The following is a 23,117-nucleotide window of genomic DNA, read 5'->3' on the forward strand; positions in this document are numbered from 1 at the left end:
ACTACAACTCCCATCATTCATGGCCATTGGTCCGGTAGACTGGCGTGGGTGGGAGTCTGAGTCCAGTGACATCCACAAGGTCACAGGTTCCCCACCCTGTGCACATCTGAACCAACCTTCATGGCAGGCATCACCCACTTGCTTATGGGTCTTAGTCACAGGCCTCTGGTCTCTAGCCAGGGAACAGGCAGCGGTTGTGCCAACTGGAATCCTTTCATAGGAGGGGAAAGCCCGCCTGAAATTTGGAGGAGGAAAAGGGGAGGGAAGATGCCAGAGAGTGACTGGGATCAGTGTCATCTTTGTCCTTTGCCATGCGGTTTCCATGTGTGTTACGTTACACGGTGATTTGCATAAATGAGGGGGCAAGAACTTGATGGAGAGAACTTGACTTGTGGTCAGGCCAGTAGTGGGAATTTCCAGCCTAGGGTGGATGAATGAATGGCTTCATAAATGCTTATTGTTCCATGCATGCATGTGGGTGTGTAGGGGAGGCCCAGGAGTAACATAATAAGAGTCCATCAGGCCAGTGACCCACCTAGTCTCACAGTGACCAACCAGATGTCCATTATGGGGAATCCTCAAGTAGAACACCCAAGCACAAGAACCCTTTCCCCTCCTGGTATTCAGAACCGTAGCACCTTCAATATAGGCCATAATGACTACCAGCCATTAATACCCTTGTCCTCCATGAATTTATCAAGCAATCTGGTTAGCTTTTTGTGTGGAGGGGGGTACCTTAGGCTCCCATTGCTTGTTGCCAATCTCATGGAACCCTTGGCCACTTTGGGGCATGCTTATGGACTCCATTTTTATGTTTGTCAGTGGCTGAGTGGGTGTTACTACTTTGGGGCTCTCTCTCCCAGTAACATCTGGTCCCATTAAGGGTGGCAGAGTCGCTTCCTATTTTATTGTCATCCAGCTTAGTGAGCAACATCCAGGAAATGAGGAGCCCCTGGAAACAAGTGGCTTGGCGCTCGTTGGTTTTTGCTGGCGTGCGTGGTGAAATCTGGCAACCACATTGTGTGATGGCAACGTTTATATGGGGAGCTGGTTGTGTCTCGTGACTGCTGGTGCATCGGATTCATCCATATTGTTGCATGAGGGCCACAGCACCTTGTGGGAGTCCTTCCACCTCTGCAATTTGAACAGTGGTGCTTTGAAGGCTTGTGGCTTTGCCACCCATTGACATCCATAAATGCCGGCACTGCAGCAGAAATGGAGATGGTTTGCAATTGCAGACATATCAGGAGACTGGAACCAGGAGATGCACATCCATAGTCAGGGAGGCTGCAGTGGTGGAAGATGCCAAGTCTAAAGAAAACAGCTGGTGAGTTGCTGCTGCATAGGGGAACCGGGTGGCAGTGGCAAGAGAGTTGAGTACAAATGCCCTGGCAGAGCCAATCTGATGTTCCTGCTGCCGCCTGTGCACCGCACCACCCTCCTTGTTGAATATGGATGAAGCCTTTGTTTGTGAAATGCCAGACCCCTGCACGGGGCAGAGGAAAGGGGATGTGCTGGGTGCGGGCCACCCCAGGTGTCACCACTGACAAAGGAGGGGTGACAAAATGCTGGGTGGCACTCACTGTGGGGCCTGCAGTGCACCCAAGCCATGTGTCTTGTGGTGGCTTGGGCACGCACAGGCACCGTGCTGCCCAAACGGTCCACCCGCTGCCTTTCCCCAAGTTGTAGGGCGGCTGAGTGGGAGGAGGCAGGCAGACTCTGGAGGCCCCGCAGTGTGCTCTGCCCCTATGGGTGGCTTGCTGTGCCCCTGGGCATGCTGCCCCCAGGGCCTGAGTGGCTTCGTCCGCCGTTGTCCGTGCAACTTGTGAATCAGCCCATTATCTCTACCTGTAGCATCTTATGAGATCATTATTGTTGTTACTGTTGTGAGAAATGTGAATGAGAAGGCAATTAAGTGTGTATGATTCTGCGGGTTGAGGAAATATGGGAAGTTTGGGCAGCAACCCAGAATGTGAGTGTATCTCAATGCAGAGCTTGCATTGCCCGTTGGGCACTCATGTCTGCAACCCTTTGGCCAGCTCTGCCTTGGCTTTGGTCTTGCACAGGTTGGCTCCTTGCTTTTCCCTCAACCACAAGTGCCTGGAGCCAGAGAAGCTGGTGTCCTGGCACCCCGAAGCATCTCTTCCTGGAGAGGTCTCTGGCCACTGTGGGAGACCTTTGAGCGCTCCAAGCTGCCAGCAGCCTTCCTGTGAGTCCATCCAACAGGAAGGCTCCATTCCTGTAGTGGTTTCTCTCTAGTTTCTGGTGAAACAAATCCAGCCTTTTTTCATTTATTTTTTTTAAAGCATCCTAGCAATTAAATCGCTTCTGGGCTTTGGCTGTGGGTAAATGGCCATCAAATGAATGAGCGATTCTCCCACTTCCAAGGACTGTGTGGGTCGCCCTGCCACCCGCTTGCCTTCTCTCATTCATTCCCAGCCTTGGCATCTATTACAAGTTGAGCTGACCCTTTCCCCCCTTGTCCTCTTCACTTGATCCTTTGGGGAAGGATTAGAGCTATTTAGCAAAGTGGTTAGTGGGATTAGAGGCGATTATCTCAGGGGAGGCTGGCTGCTTTCAAAGGGGGGGGGGGTAGAGGGCCTGGCATTGGGTTGGAGGGAAATTCCTTGATGTAGAACTGCAAGGGTTTCTAAGAAAACTTGCCCAAATTCTGAGAAGTCTTGAAATTTAGCTCTTTCTTTTTTTCTTTCTTTTTGCAATATTCATACACACTTGACAGATGTCTTCTCTCCCCTCGCACCAACCAACAAGTCTTATTGCAGAAGAAAATGTGGGGGTGTTGCTTCCAGGGTTAGTTACAGAGTGTGTCTGGTTTAGAGGGCTACAAAATGCTGACAATTTGGCCTGTTTCTTAACTGATCATTATTGGGGGGGGGGTCTGCCTGGGATGTGTGTTTGCCCACATGCACCTTGGCAAACCTGAAGGGAGCATGAATGGCTTGAGGAAGCAGCAGAGACTTCAAGTGCACCCAGATTTGCTTTGCACTTCTCAAGGCAACAGGTTATTGGGGTGCAAAGAAGCAAAGCTCAAAAGGGGGCAGGGCTTACACATTTAGTTATCAGAATGGGGAGCAGTGGAGGAGTTTCCCAGGGTCAGGTCTGGCAAGACTTTGGCTTCCTGCACGTGGAATACTAGTGTGGCAATGGGAAGTCTGGACCTAGAACAGCTTAGTCAGTAGAGAATGAGAGAATTCATCTCAGAGTCGTGGATTTGAGCCTCATGTTGGGCAAAAGATGCATTGCATTGCAGGGGTTTGTACTAGATGACTCTCGTGCCGCCTTCCAACTCTTCAGGTCTATGATACTATGACTTCTTTTCTGCTGGGGGGCTTTTGTTTTTGGTGTGCTCTTTTAATCATGTGACCCTGGAAACAAAAAAATAACCCTGCTGTGTATAATGGTACCGTAGTTATTTGACATTTGATCACCTCTTTGTGGGAAATGGTGTCTGGAAAATACAATGGCCCAAAATTATGTAAATTGTGCACGTGAAATATAATTTATTGGTCTTGCGTTTGCGGTGGGATTTTTGTGTGGAGACTCTTACTGTATACATATTTTTTTCATCTCTGGAAATGTTTCCATATTTCCCTAGCATGTGGTCCTTTGTGTTGGTTTCCCCAATGGAGGTCAGGCCACGAGAGATGGACTTGCTCAAAGGCTTGGACAAGGTCTTTGGGTCCTGAGCTTATCAATCCTTGTAGATGGATTGTTGAAAGTAGATTTTGAAGGAGAAAGTGCCTGTGGAAATCTCTTTATAGTGTCTCCCTCTATGTGTATGTTTTGTTTTGTGTTTTTTGTGTGTGTGAATACATACATTGTGCTAACTGCAAACTCCCAAAACTGGCATCTCCTGTAAATTTATAACCAAACTAGCACAATACTTCAGCATAGACTTGGGGACATGACTATGCTGTTTGCGGGGGGGGGGGGTGATTGTATGTCAATACTCACTGAGAGGTGGCGGCACAAAATGCAGGGTTTGTGGTACAAAACTGGCACTTAAACCTTTACACCAATATCAAGGGGATACCAGGTTTGGAGGTTCAGGTTTGTAGGTTTGTAGTTATGCAAGTTACGCATAATGTGGATAAAGGTCCTCAGTGAGAGTTGCCACCCTGTTTCTTTATGGTGCCCTCCAGGTGTTCTTGGGTTGCAACTCTCATCAGACCCAGGCAGCATTGCCCAGACGTCACAGGAGGGGAACGCTATATGCTGCTGTCACATAGCACTTCCTTCTGTTTCCCCTGATGATTCCCAAACTGTTAACCTCCTCATTATATTCAAGTTTTCACATGACGTAAAAACCACTTCCTGAAATATAGCAGAATATAGCACAAATTTAGCACTCACTTCGTTGTTATTCACTTCCATTAAAAATCTATTGCAGATTTAGAAATTATTACTTTACTTTACTTTAAATAGAAATTTTAAAAATGAAGAGGCAGGGAATCAGCAGAACCTTCTTGAGCTACGTAAACAACACATGGTTGTTTTATGGATTTGGTGTTTATGAATGAACGTCAGACATCTTTAAGTTGAATAAGGGCAGTTATTTTTAAATCCTGGGTGGTTTATGTACCTTCCATAAATACTGAATTACCTCATATAGACAGGATGAGTTATCTCTCTGTGTGTTGGTGGTAAGAGATGAAAGTTATATGTGCAGTTGGGCGGGGTGGAGTGGGTTGCCCCCATGTGCTTGTGTTTGAGTTGTCACTCTTTGCAACTCTCGAGTAATCCTGGAAGAAAAGTCCCCCTTTGGCAGTGCAGTCTAAGCCCCAGATGGGTGTGCATGGGATTGCAGTCTCAGCCATGGTGAATGTGAGGAGGACCAACTAGTGTTATTTTTCTAGAAAGAGAGGTGCTGGAACTCACCATGGATGTCTCCCTCCTTGTCTTAGAATGGCAATGGCGCCCACCTGAGAGGTGCTGGAACTGAATTCCAGTGAGTTCCGGATGAAAAAAGTCCTGGGACCAGGCACTGAAAAGAGGGAAGGAGTACCTTAGTGGACATCTTTCTAGGTGACTTTAAATAATTCCTTTAAGCAGAAGCATCTTGCTGTTGTTGTTTATTGGGAGTGACAAAGAAGCAGGGAGTCCTGTGTGATGCAAACACACCAACAGAGCCTGCCTGGCATACCTGCTGGGGCATTTGCTCGCCCTCCCAGGGGAAGCAGCAGCTGACCGCCTGTCAGGAAGTGAGAGAGGGGTCCCCATCCCACCTTACCAGCCGCTTCTACCTCTAAGAATCTTACCTTGTTCTCAGTCATAGGTTGCACCAGGGCAGGGTTTCTATTGATTTATGGTGGGGCAGGAAGTCCTCGCACATGCTGATTCTTCCCAGCATCTAAACAATGCCATTGGCACCATGATTCACCTATTCCTGGGGGAAAAATACAGTCCATCCTTATTAAATCTCCAGCTGGCAGCTGGTAGGATAGAAGCAGAGCAGTGAAATAGATGGATCCAGAAAGGCAACATTTGTTTTTAATTTTTTGATTGTATTTCTTGATAAATGATACAGAAAATAAAAGGAAAATAAACAAATACTGATACAAAATCAACCAAAAGAAAAATAAAACATATACACCCTACACTACAAACATAAACCTTACACCACCACCCCGTGACTTCCCTCCACCATGACTTGACTTCGTTTAGTTCAAATTTGAATATTGTCATTGCATTCTTTGGATTATTTTTTTCAGCAAGGCAATATTTGTTGTTCTGCCACCTGCACCAGAACCCTTGGGCGTGGTGATCTTCTCAAGGCCAATCCGGGCTTTCTGCTTCTTGTTCTTCTCTGCTGCCCAGTGTTGGCTGGATCCCATTGGGAACCAGGAGGCTAACAGTAGGTGGCACCAGAGTGAATGACAAGCAGAGCCAACTCCTTCCAGTTTGGTCCTCCTCCCTGCTGAGTTCTACAAGGGGCAACTCTGAGACTCAGGAGGAGGAAGCTGTTAGGCAGCACTGCCTCCCTGATCTGGTGGATGGGGTGCCTGGGGGCAGATTGAGGTTGGTGGAGCAGTGTGCCTTTCACTCGAATGGGCCAGCCTCTGCTGCTGCCGCCTCCTTCAGTTTCATGGTCTGCAGAACAGCTGGAGTTGCTCTTTCCCCTCGTGACAATGATGCATTGGGTATCTTCCCCTGACTAGTTTGAGTAAGAAGACGAGGATGGGGAGTGGTGGGGAAGAAAGATGTTTTGCTCCTGCAGAAGACAGCAGTGAGCTTGGTCCCTGACCTCTGGCTCCATCCATCAGATCCTGAGACAGGAGGGGCAGCAGAACGGCTGACCAGGTCAGGCTACTCCTGCTGTGACCAACCGGACATTGATTTCAGCTTGGCTACTGTGTGAGTTAGAGGAGCAAGGAGGCCTCTGATGGAGAACCACACAGATTGGGACACTCATAGTAGAGCTATAGGAGCGGGTGACACCCCCTTTATCTTATAGACCCCAGGGAGGAACATGGGTGCTCTTTCTTGCCATTCCAGTTTCTCCCTCTCCCTGCGTGGCCTGGGTTTTAAACATAATTAGATTTGCGGCAAAAAAAAAAAAAAGACCTACCCTGGTTTGGATCCCAATAGAGCCAGTATCATTTTAAGGTCAAATTCCTGGATGATGACAAAGTTCTTTCTTTTCTTTGCTGCTTCACATGTGCAAACCCAACAAGGAGTTATTTTACTAGATGCAAGTGGGATGGCAATGTACGTTGCCCCACATGCCAAATTACATTTTGGAATTATTGTCCATAAGGAAATTGGGGAGGAGATGCATTTCCATAGATAACTTTTCCTCCCCTATGCTTATTGAAAGGTGTGTTTTGGGACCACTTCACACACGATAATTTTAGGTGTGCAGCTAAGGCTATTAAACACACACTTAAGACACAGCATGTGGATGTGACAAACATGGTTGTGAATGCAGGAACGCAGTGAGCTGTCTTATGCTGAGAATGACCATTGGTCCATCTAACTCAGCACTGCCTGCACTGACAGGCAGCAGCTGTCCAAGATTTCAAGCAGATGTCTCTCCTAGCCTTACCTGGAGATGCTGCTGGGGACTCATCCTGCAACCATCTGCGTGGAAAGCAGATGCTCCACCCCTGAGTCCAGCACACCCACATCCTACAGGTATCCCTGAGTGCCACAGGGAGTGGCTGTGAAGTCAGCCTGCCCAGTGAGATGACACAGAATGGCCCACCACATCACATGTGCAGCGGCCCTCCTGGGTAGCAAACCTGGCCCCTTGATTTCACAAGGGGTGCTTGACCTTTGCTTGCACTCTCAAGGCTGATATCTAAACTTCTTCAGCTTGTCCTGGAGCTTTGCTTTATCTCAAGTTAGTTACCATCCGTTATCTGCTGCAAGGCTGATGTTGCAATAGCAACCCTGCATTTTGCTGATGGTTGTGGGTGAAAATGCCATTGTGAAATCCGAACGCTTTGCGGGGCGGAGTCGGATTTCGGTATCTGCTCCTCGAGATCTAGCATTGCACTCTTGTAAAACTCAAGATTATCCATGTATAACTGGAACTTGGATGCAGCCAGGAGGAGCTGGAATCTGTTGGCTCTCCTTGTGCCCCTGTGATATTAGCAGAGATGTTTTAACAGGCCTTCCGTCCTGTTCAGTTTCCTCAAATGCCTGACTGAAGCAACAGTGTTGCTCCCCACAATCCTTAAAGGCTGCAGACCCAAACAGACCTACTTGGAAGAACAGTAGTACCTCAGGTTACATACGCTTCAGGTTACATACGCTTCAGGTTACAGACTCCGCTAACCCAGAAATAGTGCTCCAGGTTAAGAACTTTGCTTCAAGATGAGAACAGAAATCGTGCTCCGGCATTGTGGCAGCAGCAGGAGGCCCCATTAGCTAAAGTGGTGCTTGAGGTTAAGAACAGTTTCAGCTTAAGAACGGACCTTCAGAACGAATTAAATACTTAACCCGAGGTACCACTGTACACATCTTTGAAATTAGCAAGGTTTACTTTTGAGCATTCGTAGGTTTTGGGTGTAAGACAATGCACACTGCTACATGTTGAGGCTGAAAAACTTCATCCTGTGCATATTTACTTGAAAGTAACTCCCATGAAAAGGAACGTGGGTGGTGCTGTGGGTTAAACCACAGAGCCTAGGACTTGCCAATCAGAAGGTCGGCGGTTCAAATCCCCGTGATGACGTGAGCTCCCGTTGCTTGGTCCCTGTTTCTGCCACCTAGCAGTTCGAAAGCACGTCAGAGTGCAAGTAGATAAATAGGTACCACTCCAGTGGGAAGGTAAACAGCGTTTCCGTGCGCTGCTCTGGTTCGCCAGAAGCGGCTTAGTCATGCTGGCCACATGACCCTGAAGCTGTACGCCAGCTCCCTCGGCCAATAAAGCGAGATGAGCGCCGCAACCCCAGAGTCGGCCACGACTGGACATAATGGTCAGGGGTCCCTTTACCTTTACCTTAACTCCCATGAAACAAATGTAGGGTTGAGTTACCTGGTTTTCTCTCCAGCTCAATAAGGCTGGCATTGAGATTGGCTGTTCAGTGACCTGATGCATACTATGTTATGTCTCTGAAGGCTCTGATCCCATGTGATCACACTTACTCTGTAGAGAGCCTCGCTGAACTTTACCGCCCCTCATCTAAAGATCACAGGATGGTTCACAGCATAAAGCTTAGTGGGCTTCCTTTTGAGTAAGCATGCATGGCCTCCGGCTGCACACCTATTTCTGGTCCATCTGCTTTTCTCTCTGCTTGAAGAAGTTTAGTCTCCTCCTCCCTCTCCCCCCACCCCCCCGTCTTCCCCTTGCCCCAGGTTGCCTCTGAATCATTCTCCCATAGCCGGGAGAGCAACACAGCTGCCCTACAAACCAGGCTGCAAAGGTGATGGAGCAGTTTCTGGGTGGTCTCTTGTAACCTCCGAGCTCTCTCAAACCCATCATTAAAAACAAGCGGCTCGAGGGTCAGGGAAAAGTGTCCTGGACACTTTCTCTCGGTGTTATCTCAGAGCGGAAGACGGATGGCAGAGAGCGCTGGGGTGTGTGTTTATTTCTCCAGAGCCTTGGCTAATAAAACCTTCTAAATATCCAAACGACATTATTTAAACAATGCGTGGAATCTGTTACTTATTATCCAATGGCCTGATTATCTTTTCCCACACCAAACTCTTCAACTGGTGAATGTCTGTGGACCGGTTGCATCTGAAAAGGTTAGCTCTTCTGACCATTGCAGCAAAACTTGTGGTTTATGTCTTTGGTTTTGCTTAGAGAGTGGCCAACCTTGACTGTTCTGAACATCAGTGAGAGAGGAGGAACAGAAAAAAGAAACGACAAGATCCTCCCTCATCACTATATCTCAACTTTCATCATCTACAGAGGGGATGTTATTCTCTGCCAGCTCTCACCTGGGCCCACCCTTCTCTTCTCACAGCCTCTCAACCTGTGACATTTCTCCTTGCCCACCTCTCACATGGGGTCCAAACTGTCCTTCCCCTTCATCTGCAGACAGTTCTTATCAAAGTACAATGAGAGATTGATAATATGCCGGGAAATTGTGGAGGAAAGAGGGCCTTCTCGGTAGTGGCACCCGCCCTGTGGAACGCCCTCCCGTCAAATGTCAAGTAAATAAACAACTATCTGACTTTTAAAAGACATCTGAAGGCAGTCCTCTTTAGGGAAGCTTTTAAAGGTTGATGTTTTATTGTATTTATAATATTTTGTTGGAAGCCGCTCAGAGTGGCTAGGGAAACCCACCCAGATGTGTGGTACCTGGGCAGGACTCTCTGGGTGAAAGATGGATCCCAGAGTACTTGTCACTGGGGAGGGGGGGTAAGAGTACAGGGATTTTAGCAGGCAGAGCTTATCATAAAAGCACCTGGGGAAAAACAGCTGAGCTGAGCACCCACCCACTTGCTTTTCAGCTTCTGAACCCCAGCCTAGGTGAGGAGTGTAACGGAAAAGTTTGTTTTGCTGGGCAGGTTGGGTCACCAAGTTTTTTCATTTCCCTTTTCCCTGCCAGCAAGCGGTTAACAAACAGCAGCCTCTGATTGGCTGGGGTTCCAGGAGAACTAGTTGAAAAGGAGATAGGTGGGGAGACAGGTTGGGAGATAGGGAGTGAGAGGAGAGAGAGTTAGTTCTGGGTAGAAACATCCACTCTGAGGAATATATCAAAAGCTACAGAAAGGAGTCTCTGCGCTTAGTGTGAAGGACAGTGTGTGGTGCCCTGTGAGAGTAATAGGCCAGGAATTAACTGAGAGGCTGAGCCAGGAGAAGTAGAAGCTGGAAAGATACAGTCTACTTAGGTCTCACTTAGGTTAGGAGGCAAGAGATTCTTCTACAAACAGAGAAGACTCCCAAACCAGTTAAGAGGGGTGTGGTGATACCTTTGGGTCTGTTACTTATAGTACCTCAGGAGTAGGGTTGTCAAAGGGGTGTGTAACTGACAGGAAGTACCACCTTGTTTAAGAACCAAACTACTACAAAAGAATTTAAGATAGAGAAAGGGACACGACAAGGCTGCCCAATTTCCCCTTTGCTTTTTATTTCAGTCCTGGCGGTCTTGCTGAACATGATTAGAAGGGACCAACAGATTCAGGGTATACAGGTCGGAGCCAAACATTACAAATTGAAAGCCTATGCAGATGACCTAGTTTTGACACTACAGGAGCCAATCCCTAGTACTAGAAGAGCTTTGGAAATAATACAAGAATTTGGTCAGGTGGCAGGGTTCAAACTTAATAAATTAAAAACTACGGTTCTGGAAAAAAACTTGACACCAATAGAGAAGGAAAGGTTTCAGGGAGAAACAGGTCTAATAGTAATGAAAAAAGTAAAATACCTAGGGGTGAACATGACTTCGAAGAATGCTAACTTATTCAAAGACAATTATGAAAAGTGTTGGTCTGAAGTGAAAAAAGATCTTGAAATATGGACAAACCTAAAGCTTTCCTTACTGGGTAGAATTGCAGTTATTAAAATGAATGTATTGCCAAAATTGTTGTTTTTGTTTCAAACCTTACAAATAATTGACAAGATGGACTGTTTCAAGAAGTGGCAAAAAGAAATTTCTAGATTTGTCTGGCAGGGCAAAAAGTCCAGAATTAAATATAAAATTCTTACTGATGCAAAGGATAGAGGGGGGTTTGCCCTGCCGGACTTTAAACTATATTACGAGGCGGCAGCCTTTTGCTGGTTGAAGGAATGGCTACTTCTTGAGAATACAGACATTCTTGATTTGGAAGGACATGATAACGTTTTTGGATGGCATGCATACTTGTGGTACGGTAAGGACAAAGCACATAAGGTGTTTAAAAACCATATTGTCAGGAAAGCATTGTTTAATGTCTGGGTCAGATATAAAGATTTTTTGGAGAATAAATCCCGAAGGTGGCTCTCACCAATGGAAGCTAAGCCTTGAAAAAACTTAACATGAGATCGAATTGGCCAAAATATTGGGAAATTTTGGAACAGGATGGGGACAAATTGAAATTGCAGAGTTATGAGAAACTTAAAGATAAGGTGCAGGATTGGTTACACTATTTTCAAGTAAGAGAGGCCTATAACTCGGACAGGAAAATTGGCTTCCAGGTGGAAAAATCGAAGTTGGAAACAGAATTGTTAGAACCCAGTGCTAAGATATTGTTGAGAATGTATAACCTGCTGTTGAAATGGAATACTGAGGATGAAACGGTTAAATCTGCTATGATAAAATGGGCACAAGATATTGGTCATAACATTATGTTTGCTGACTGGGAACGGTTATGGACCACCGGTATGAAATTTACAGCATGTAATGCTTTAAGAGCAAATATTATGAAAATGATTTATAGGTGGTACATGACCCCAGTCAAGCTAGCAAAAATTTACCACTTGCCCGATAAAAAATGTTGGAAATGTAAAGAAACGGAAGGAACATTCTTTCACCTTTGGTGGGCCTGCCCAAGGATCAAGGCTTTCTGGGAAATGATTTATAATGAACTGAAAAAAGTATTTAGGTATACTTTCCTGAAGAAACCAGAGGCCTTTCTCCTGGGCATGGTCGGCCAATTGGTGCCAAAGAAGGATAGAACCTTTTTTATGTATGCCACAGCAGCAGCAAGAATACTCATCGCAAAGCACTGGAAGACACAAGACTTACCCACCCTGGAAGAATGGCAGATGCAAGTTATAGACTCTATGGAACTGGCAGAAATGACCGGCAGAATCCGAGATCAAGGAGAAGAGCAGGTGGAAGAGGATTGGAAGAAGTTTAAAGTTTATCTACAAAAACATTGTAAAATTTATGAATGCTAAGGGCATTGTAAATGAAATGAATGGGTTCCAGTGATTAGGATAAATAAGAGTATAAAGGTAAAGATAAAAAATGAATTTGAATAATATGATAATTGCTGAGCTAATTTTAAAATGGAATACATGAAAGGAAAGTGGGTGGAAGCAAGGAAAATAAGATCTGGAAGGTTATTAATTCGAAATAGAGTTTGTTTTTAATCTTGAATTTTCTTTGTTATGATTTTTGTTGTCATTTTTTTTTGTCTTTGTTGGTATTTTTTGTTGTATGCGTTTGTTGGTTTTTTGTGATTTGGGTTGTTTTTATTGTTGTTAATTTTTGTGAAATTTAATAAAATATCATTAAAAAAAATAAGAACCAAACTATTAAGCGGCAACAGCTATGCAACAACTGAGAAAGAACTGAAGGAAAAAAACTAGAAATAAGCTGAGCAATTACCCTTTAATCTAAAAACCTGTGACATCTACCTGAAGCGAAGTAACTGAACATAAGCAACTCAAATTTAAAGGAAGCTGTGCTTGATTAGAAGTCCATAACATTAGTTAGATTTAGTATAAATATTATTAAGTGAACGGCTACCTGAAATAATATTATAACCTGAAGTGTCCTTTGTTTTACCCACTTTGTGTCATAAACTTCCTTTGTTTAATAAAACATTTCTTGTTTATTTGATCAAATCCTGCCTGAGACTCCAAATCATTAATTTTCCCTCCAACAAGTCTCTCACAAGATAATCTGGGGTAATTTATAGAAATTTGTGTAATTGGTGTACTGTGAGGTGGGTGCACTATATTTAAGTGAGGGCCAGTCCAACAGCACCAAAGGAAAAAGTGCCGTTGTGCTGTCCCAAGGAGCTTGTCTAAAATCACAATCCAACAGCAACCTCAGGATTGATTTCCTAAGCAGTCACACAAAATCACAGATGGATCTGCTAGATTGCATTGGTGGGATAGGAAATGTTCTGCAGAAACAATCAGCCCACAAAAAGCATCCCATTGAATCCCACCTTTCTTTCCAGAACCAAAGAATTTTGGGAAATCTTATTCCACCTCCTCCTGTTGTCCCTTTACTAGACGGAAACCTTTGCCTCCTTTTTTAAGATGTGTTGACTCATTTAAATGTGTAGCAAATATAAAACTGCCAGTTGATGAACTTTCAGGCTGAGAGAAAAAGGTCACGCCGAAGCAGGTGACTTGCGATGACCACTCAGGACTCAGCACCTGGGTCACGATTGCTGTCTCTCCCATCGTCCTGAGTTTTGGAACTGAACCATCCTCATTTCCCTCCTTTCTCTCTCTTCCAGATATGGAATGTGCCGACGTGCCTTTGTTAACTCCAAGCAGCAAAGAAATGATGTCGCAGGCGCTGAAGGCCACCTTCAGCGGTTTCACGAAAGAGCAGCAGCGGTTGGGAATCCCCAAAGGTACATTGAGCTTGCCATGAATCCAGCTCTGAATGAACATCGGCTGTTTCGCTGAATGAGCTCTCGCATCCGCTTCTCGGTCATTTGGTTGTGCGGATCAGGGTCAAAACCTCTTTGCAGCAGTGACTTCCCCTAAAGCATTTGTAATGTGGTTGCTGAACATCTCCACCATCCCTGGGGAGCAAAAACGTGTACCTGTAAATGTCACATGCATGCAGGACTGACACTTGATCAAGGAAATCTTAGAAAATTAACCGTAGGCGCTTTAGTCCATTAATGGGAGGTGTAAGGTGGTCCATTAATCAGTCCATTCAAGTTGCAAATGAGGAAAATAACAGTTTCCCCAATGTGGTGATTATTTGCCTAAGATTCCTTTGAGCTCTCCTGTAGCTCAGAATAAACGGTAGTGGCTGCTCTATGGGTTCATAGACCACTTTTTGCGAAATGTGCCTGAACAAAGTGAAATCACTCTAAACAGTTAAAGTCCACAAGAAAAAATCCACAGCACCCAGTAGAAGTAGAAATGTAGACTTCAAGAGAGAGAAAATTCAGCTAAAAGGCTCCAAAGTTTAATATGGTCCCTTCATGGCCTTTAATCTCGCCTTTCCCTGTGTGATGATGTTTCCACCATATATTAGATTAGGTGTGAGGACCCTGAGCTACAACTCCCATCATCATCCCATGCTTGCTGGGGCTGATGGGAGTTCTGGTTCAGCAACATCTGGAAGGCCAAAGGTTCATCACACCTGCCTTATGAGATGGTGCGCAAAGCACCTGCCTTTCAATTCCTCTCTCCTGTGGCTTCTTTGCGCAGACCCTCAGCAATGGACGGAAACCCATGTCCGGGACTGGGTGATGTGGGCGGTGAATGAGTTCAGCCTGAAGGGCGTGGACTTCCAGAAGTTTTGTATGAATGGAGCTGCCCTCTGTGCTCTGGGCAAGGACTGCTTCCTGGAGCTGGCACCGGATTTTGTAGGAGACATCCTCTGGGAACATCTGGAGATCCTGCAGAAAGGTAACACTATGATAGGCTTTGGCAAGAGCGTGGCCTTTACGGTTGTGGCTCACCACTACAGGGAATGCTCTTCCCAGGAAGGTCTGTCAGGTGCCACCATTAACCCCCTTTTGGTAAAAACCTCCTTCCTCTCCCAGGCATCTGACAGATTGTGATCTGTGTCTGCTGTTTATTGCTAACACTTTTCTGCTGTTGACATTTGCTGTCGTAATGGTTTTATTGTCATGTATTGTTTTCATTTTTATGCCATGCATTAGGCTCTTAATTTTTTTTGGAAGTTGACTAGAGACTTTTTTGTTGTCATGAGCAACTAATAAATCAAATGAGCCATAACAATTGCAAACAAGCTCAGGAACAAGGTGTCACCGCGTGAGATTCCCTAGATTCCCAAACTCTGTCCTCTGCATTCCATCACTTATTCCTGGCTGTGTCCCTGTCTGCTCTCAGCTCCAGGCTTTCAGACCGGGATCTCCCCCAGATCTCCCTGGAGATCTTTTGAGCTTCGCCACTGTTCACGTGCCTTCCCCGCTGCCTAACCGAGTGATGCTGCACACAGTCTCTTGAGAGAGCTCTTCCGCAGCTTTTCAATCAATGGGCTGAGAGGATCTCTTAAGAAGAGTAGAAACTGAATGAGAACAAAGCCACAGCACTAGAAGAGTTTTGCACCTTTTAGCAATGCCTTAATGGCTTGTCTCTTCCCTGTGGGATGGGGATGGCCCTACCATTAGGCAGAAGGAGACAAGTGCCTCTGGAGGCAGATACTGAGGGACAGCAGTGGTTGCTCCCTGACGGAAGCATCCATTGGAGTTTGCCACACAGTCCTGACTGGGGGTCCTAAATTAGTCTGCTGCTTCCGATGCATGGAGGACCTGTCCCACCCCCAGTGCTGAAAGCACATTCAACCACCCAGCCAGCCACCTCTGGATCAGCCTTTCTCAACCTGTGGGTCCCCAGATGTTGTTGAACTACAACTCCAACAGGGCCAGAGCACAGGGATGATGGGAGTTGTAGTCCATCAACATCTGGGGACCCACAGGTTGAGAACCACTGTTCTAGACGAATAGTGGGAAGGGGCTGCCTTTATGTCCTCCACCTCAGGCAGCAAAATATCAAAGGCCAGCCCTGCTGTGAGATCTCCCACATACAGCCATACTCTCTTCATTTACCTCTTTGCCAAAAGCAGGAAAGTTTCATGTTAAATACAGCCCGAGGGAGCCCGTGTGTCCCATAAGAAGTCCTGAAGTTTATTGCTGCCAACCTGTGAGTGTTTTGGTGTGCGGGGCTGTAGGATTCATTCCTCATTTACCCAAAGGCATGGGAGGACCTTCAGCTAGTCCTGGGTCATGCTGGACCAGCTTTGAGAAACAGACCCGCATTCATGCCTGAACAATGCAAACAGGCAAGACGAAACCAATTGTAAACAGAGTGTTGCCCACTGAGATGTTTGCAGATCATTTGGGGACCTTCTGCGATAGGTGGAGACAGGTGCTCATTGTGCTGTTTTGGGGTGACAGGAGAGGGAGGGGGCGTTTTTTTCCCTTCCACAAAAGCCACCGGGGAACATGGTTCTAGTACACCCACACATGCGCACCCCAGACACACATACCTGTGGCTTTCTGAAGGTAAACATGCTCAGTTATAGGATCTCATGGAGCGGCAGCTGACATTCCCAATTATTTCCATATTTTGCCTCATTGGTTCTGGTAAATGCTTTTGAACAAGAAGAAGTTAAAACCAGGGCATTGAGAATAGGATTTGCATGAGCACCACTGTTTAACTATGCTCTGTGTTATTAAGTGCCAGTAAGTCCAGAGTCTACGTGACATAACTGCCCTAACCACAGGACCAATGGGACAGTCCAACTGGCATGGACATTTTTGCAAGAAGGTGATGACCTTGCTTCCTGACTTTAGAAGGAAAGGCCTCTTTTCTTCTGCTGTGGCATTTCACGTCTGCATTAATAGTACTGCTCTAGTCTGCCTTGGTCAGACGCCACCTGGAGTCCTGTGTCCAGTTCTGGGCACCACAATTTAAGAAGGACATTAGTAAGCTGGAAGATATGCAGAGGAGGGTGATCGAGATGATCAAGGGTCTGGAAACTAAGCCTTATGAGGAACGGTTGAGGGAGCTGGGTATGGAGAAGAGAAGTTTGAGCGGTGATGGGATAGCCTTCAAACATCTGAAGGGCTGTCAAACAGAAGATGGAGCAAGCTTGTTTTCTCCTGCTCCACAAGGTAGGACCCAAAACAACGGGTTCAGATGTCAAGATAGGAGATTCTTACTAAGCTGTAGGAAGAACTTTCTGGCAGTAGGAGCCATTCAACCGTGGAATGGACTCTCAGAAGGTGGTAGACTCTCATTTGTTGGTGTTTTTTAGCAGAGGTTGGATGGCCATTTTTCATTGATTCTTTAGCTGTGATTCCTGCATTGCAAAGGGTTGGACTAGATGACCTGCTGCATCCCTTCCAGTGCTACGATTCTATGATCCTATGACCTTACGTATTGGCTAGCAAGGAGGAGAACAAACCAAATAGAGCCTGGCTGCAGCTCTGGTTTGTTTCTGCTGAGCCCAGACAGAGACTCGCCAGAGATGATGTGCCTTCATTCAAAAGGGCCTAATTTTGGCCTCCCTCCTGGGGACGGCAGCGATGAAGGGGGGTGGGCTGAACAAACTGAGGCCTGTGTGAACTGCATCTCCGCAGCCTTTGTGCCCCCTCCCCTCCTGGCAAGGCTTGCCAAGCCATGGGGTGTGTGTGACCACAGGGGAAGGCGGGGCCAGGTTGCTGCGGTCAACTTTGCATGGGGGTTGCAGTCAGACAGAGGGCACTGCTGACTGCGGGGAAGTGGAGGCTATTTTGGAAGGGGGAGACAAAATAAAAGTGGAATGTGCCCAAATGGATGAAGCAATCGCAGCCAGCATACTGCTGTTTTTATTCCAGTCATATGGCCTGTGGTAGGTGAGTCACCTCTTGACTGCAAGGTTTTGTAATTGCTGATGGGGTTATAGAGCCCTCCCCACACTTCTGAGTGCCCTGGGGGGGGGTCATGTATCCTGGCATGACCCAGTCCACCAAACAGATCAAGAATGTCTCAGATGATGGACATTGTCAGACTTGATGGAAGGGGAACGTGGTTGTGCAGTTCTGATTAAAAACCTTGAGACTTTCGGTGTTTGGTGTGTGGAGCTACCTAGATAATATAAAAGATTTTGCTACAGGTCCGCGGAATGTCGTGTTGGGTTTGGGTGTGAAAAACTGGTGCCAGCCTGTGCATGTTTACCTAGGAGCATACCCGCCAACATTTCTCAGGTGAAATAGGCACATTTCTCATCCCCCCCAAAAAAAAATGACTGTCCTTGACCCTCTATTTTTGTTCGTGCCCCCCGTGCAGAGCATTTCCTATCAGAAGAAGGGCGAGTGCCACCACACCAATGGGACACAGCACATGCGCCCTCCACCATCCTGAGAAAACCCTTTAATACAATACAAATATTTTTTATGAATGAATGAATGAATGAATGAATGAAGGCTACTGCTACTACTGCTACTTAACTGGGCATCTTCCCTTTCATTCTTTCCATCCTTGGTGCAGAAGAGATAAAGCCATATCCAGCAAACGGAGTGAACGCAGCCTACCCAGAATCCCGCTATACATCAGACTACTTCATTAGTAAGTCTCCCTTGTTTTTCCCCTGTTGAGTACAAGATTTAGCACCGGAGTCCTTTCAACGTTTAAGCAGCTTACGAGGAGCAAAAGCACCGAGGGCCTTCTTGGCAGTTCCCTCATTGTGAGAAGTAAGGGAACCAGGCAGAGTGCCCTATCGGTAGTGGCACCCACCCTGTGGGTTGCCCTCCCGTCAGATGTCAAGGAAATAAACAAATATTTGGCTTTTAGAAGACATCTGGAGGCAGGCCTGTATAGGGAAGTTTTTCATGTTTGAATGTTTTATTATGTTTTTATATCTGTTGGTGGCCACCCAAAATGGCTGGGGAAACCCAGTCAGATGGGCAGGGTACTATTATTATTATTATTATTATCATCATCATCATCATTATTAAAGAAATGTGACTCCTATGGCTTCTTTCTCTTAATTAACTTAATGGTGATGGTATTATTACTATTATCATGATGGATAATAGCAAGAACTGCAATGGTTCTGTGAACTGCCCTGAGACCTCCGGTTATAGGGCTGTATATAAATTCAGTTAACAACAACAACGGTGCTATTTTTCTAGAAAAAGAGGTTTTGGAACTCTCCATAAATGCCTCCCTTAGAAGGTGCCAGAACAGAGTTCCAGAGAGTTCCAGCTAAATAATAATAATGCCCTGGGTGATAATATTCAGTTTGCGGTCTTCTTTCCGCTCTCAGGTTATGGCATTGAGCACGCTCAGTGTGTTCCTCCCTCAGAATTCTCTGAGCCCAGCTTCATCACAGAGTCCTACCAGACCCTCCATCCCATCAGCTCCGAGGAGCTCCTGTCTCTCAAGTACGAGAACGAGTACCCCTCCTCCGTCATCCTCCGGGACCCCGTGCAGATGGAGTCCCTGCCCACCGACTACTTCACAATCAAGCAGGAGGTCGTAACGCCGGATAATATGTGCATGGGGCGCACTAGCCGAGGTAATGGAACACCTTAAAAATCACAAGTCGGCAACCCTACCCCACATATAAGAAGGAATGAGATTTTCCCAAGGAAAAGGGGAAAGTTGACAGCTATGGCTGGGGCTGATGGGAGTTGTAGTCCACCAGCATGTAGAGAATGCAAAACCTGGGCTCTCTGGTTGAGTTATAGGCCCCTTAAGCTTCCCAAAGTTGCATTGTCTAGCAAGACACCTGAAACCTGGCCCTTCAGCTACCTTGCACAGGTGATCCCTACCACACCTGAATTAGAGAGAGATGTTGAAATAGGACACAGCAAATATGTGGGCAGGCTTGCCAGCTGTTCAGCCTCCTCGCCTCTTTAGATTTAGTAGCTGGGTCTTCACTGCCAGCATCTCTGCCAGCGGAATTTGCTCTTAAGAGATCTTACACAACCCCAGCAGCTGCTTTCAGTCTGGCTTGGGAAATTAGTGAACTTGAGTGATCCTCTTATGCTCCGAGGTTGTCAGTAAAGAAGAAATGATTGAGCAACACTCAAGCTGAGGAATTCTGGAGAATTCTCCGTGTCTCTCCCTTTTAAAAAACAAACAAACAAAAAACAAAACTCTTCTGAATGCATTTGGCTAAATAGGGGCTCATGTCTTCGACTGGTATAAAAAGTCATAATCTACACAGGGAGGCCACAGTTGGCAGGTTTGGCGTCTGATCAAGTGATCCCTCAAAAGACAAGACTAAATAATTATTATGCTTCCTTGGGAAGCACAGAACAGTCGTTAGCAGGAAGAAATGGTAGAGGTGCTTTGTGCTTCCTGTCCACATTCTGGTGCAACGAAAGGTTTTGGGCATATATGTAAAATGTGAAAACATGCTAGAGTAAACCTGACCAGCAAATCGTGAAGCCAGAGTTTAAAAGCCACTGGAGATGGTGAGTGCGTGTCAGGTTCTGAGAAGTTAGATTTAGTTGTTTGATTTCCCAATGCGTTTAAACTGACGTGCTGTTTTTATTTTTATTTTTAATTTGTCGTATTGCCTGCTGCGTTTATTTATTTCGAATGGATCTTCTTTTTACCGCTCTGTACTCACAAAACATCCCGTTGGAGAACATAAAATCTGTTCTGAAAATGCGGGGTATAAATTATATAAGCAATTAAACAAATTGCCCATTGTTGCAATGGAAACATAGGACGCCTCCACAAATGAACCTCAGGATTTGCCCATTTCCCCCAGTGAATCTCTAGCTTTACAAAAGAGCAGAGGGCTTTCGCATCACCTGCTGCTGGACCATCCAAAGAGGAGGCGACCCTGAGGCCTTCTGCATGCAAGGCATGCGATCTGCCTCTGTGCTGTTTTGCCTCCTCTGCAGTTCATGGAGGGGGCTGGGAACTGCGACTGTTTGTGGGGTAGAAGATGCAGCCCCCAGGACTCCCTGGGCAAAGTCGAGTGCTTCCAGTGTGCATTGGGGTGGGCTTTGATTGTATGGGGTTGGATCTGCAGGGCCTGCCCCAAACCAAGCAGGGCTTCCATTGGTCTCCGAATCAGCATCTTCCTCAACCTTCACTCCCCTTTAATATGGGGAATCCTTTAACCTGAGTGCAAGCAGGTTCACCACTGCTGTTTCTGCTTTGTTATTTATTTATTGCCACCTCGTCCGAGGAGCTCAGGGTGGTGTGTGCGGTTCCCCTTCATTTTATCCTCACAAGAACCCTGCAAGGTAGGCTAGGCTGAGAGGCTGCATCCGGCCTAGGGTCACCCAAGTGGGCCAAGTGGGGACCTGAACCCTGACCTCCCTGAGGCCCTAGTCCAGCACTCTAACCACTAGGCCCCACTGCCTCTCCGCCAACCTCATTTCCTTCTCGCCTCACAGGGAAACTCGGGGGCCAGGATTCCTTTGAGAGCATCGAGAGCTACGACAGCTGCGACCGCCTGACCCAGTCGTGGAGCAGCCAGTCTTCCTTCCAGAGTCTCCAACGTGTCCCTTCCTATGACAGCTTCGACTCTGAGGACTACCCAGCAGCCCTGCCCAGCCACAAGCCCAAAGGCACCTTCAAGGACTATGTTCGAGACCGGGCAGACATGAACAAGGACAAGCCCGTCATTCCTGCGGCCGCCTTGGCTGGCTACACAGGTGAGGCCCTGGGGGTAGCTGGGCAGACAGAATGCAGGCCGCTTCCCAAACTACAAACGTTGATCTCTGCTTAGTGCCCTTAGTTATGTTTAGCATGTCTGTAGTAATGTCAGATGTACAAAGTGCTTTGCCTGCACCATATCTATGCTCCTCAGTATGTTTTTTCTGGGGGGAAAGGTGCAGGAACTCACTGTGAAGTCTGTCTGTCTGTCTGTCTGTCTGTCTGTCTGTCTGTTGCGGGCCCAGTCACAGTGCCAACCCCTGAACCCCAGGCAGTGGCTAAATGTAAGATGTGATTAAGAAACTCAAGCAGACAATGATCTGAATTAGAAATGGCTGCAACTTAATTGATTAGAGATATAGGTGGATATTTTGGCTCTGCTAAGGGAACTGAGTTCCCCTGAGTTCCTGCTTTAAAAAATCCCTGGTAATCCTGACAAATAGTCCTACAAAGCAGACTGCTGTTGTTTCCCCCATATTCCAAGTGAAATGAGGGTGAAGGCTTGGAGAGAGCAGTTTGCCTTAGTTGCCTAGTGGCGCAAGCGAGATTTGAACTCGGGAAGCTGCAGGTCAGGGGCTGCCTTGTATGCAGAAGGTGCAGTCCACAGCAGGAAGGGTTGGAATAGGCAGGTATCTGAAACCCCGGAGAGCTGCTGCCAGTCAGTGTAGCCAGTACTGAGCTATGTGGGTGGACCAGTGGTCTGATTCCAAGATAAGGCAGGGATGGGGACCTTGTCAGGGCTCTCCAGACACTGCAGGACTGCAATTCCCACAACCCCCTGGCCATTGGGCATTGGCCATGCTGGCTGCAAGGGCTGCTGGGAGTTGGAGTCCAGCCACATCTGGAGGCCACAAGTGAGCCAGCCATGAACTGGAGCCTTCCTGGCTCGTGCTCTTGTGTCTGTAAATAGGCTGTGCCAGAGGAAGGGTGGGAGATGCATGCAGGAACATGTGTATTTATGGACGTTTACACATAACTGAGTAACAAATGAAAATGAATCGAAACCCTGTGACTCAACCCTGGGGAGCCAGCTTGAAACAGATCGCTAGGTTAACTTGCCGCCTTTGACTCCCGATGCGAAAGTGATACTTCAGATCCAGATACGAACAGATATGTGACTTTGAATTGGGCGTGCGGAAGCACCTTTTCAGCTTGAAAGAAAATCTAACCGTTTACAAGCACCTATAAACTGGCGAAAATCAGCCTGCAGATGGGATAAGAGGCTGCTTGTCTTTCTCTTGACTGATGGGGCATTGCGGCCCGCATCTCTCACACAGATATATGTTTGCACACTAAATCAGAGAAGAGCAAATGTCAGGTTTTCAGCGTTGTCCTTCTTTGCTAGAACCGCAATGCCTCAGTAGCAACCCTTGACTCCGTGAGTCAGGTGGGATGAGAGGAAAGATTTGGAGATTTGACAAGCTCTCATGCGAGATTCTTCCTCCCCAAGTGCAGCGCCTCTACTGGGGCTGGGAACCGGTGTGTGTTTGTGGGGTCGGGAGATCATTTTTTAGGAGCTGTGCACAGAAGGAAGTGGTTGGATGCTTCAGCTTCAAGCTGTGACGAGTGCTTTCTGTTTGCAGGAATAGGTGCTGATAAGAAAACTGGGCTGGGAGTGGGGTTCTGGAGACTGGCTCCCTTCAGCAGTGGGAGTATGATG

General features: G+C 46.7%; 1 protein-coding gene across 2 annotated transcripts in view; it reads left to right on the forward strand.

Moving 5' to 3' along the window:
* The window catches only part of ETS1 (ETS proto-oncogene 1, transcription factor), a 114,629-nt gene that overhangs the window by 75,532 nt on the left and 15,980 nt on the right, over positions 1-23,117 (forward strand). For both annotated transcript variants that reach the window (XM_083714686.1, XM_083714687.1), the window contains 5 exons: positions 13,597-13,716; positions 14,531-14,731; positions 18,323-18,400; positions 19,101-19,352; positions 21,196-21,456. In XM_083714686.1, coding sequence (XP_083570812.1) covers positions 13,597-13,716; positions 14,531-14,731; positions 18,323-18,400; positions 19,101-19,352; positions 21,196-21,456 — 912 coding nt within the window. The remainder of the gene's footprint in view (positions 1-13,596; positions 13,717-14,530; positions 14,732-18,322; positions 18,401-19,100; positions 19,353-21,195; positions 21,457-23,117) is intronic.

The sequence above is a fragment of the Podarcis gaigeae genome, assembly GCF_964106915.1.
Source record: "Podarcis gaigeae genome assembly, chromosome: 15".
Lineage (NCBI taxonomy): Eukaryota > Metazoa > Chordata > Lepidosauria > Squamata > Lacertidae > Podarcis > Podarcis gaigeae.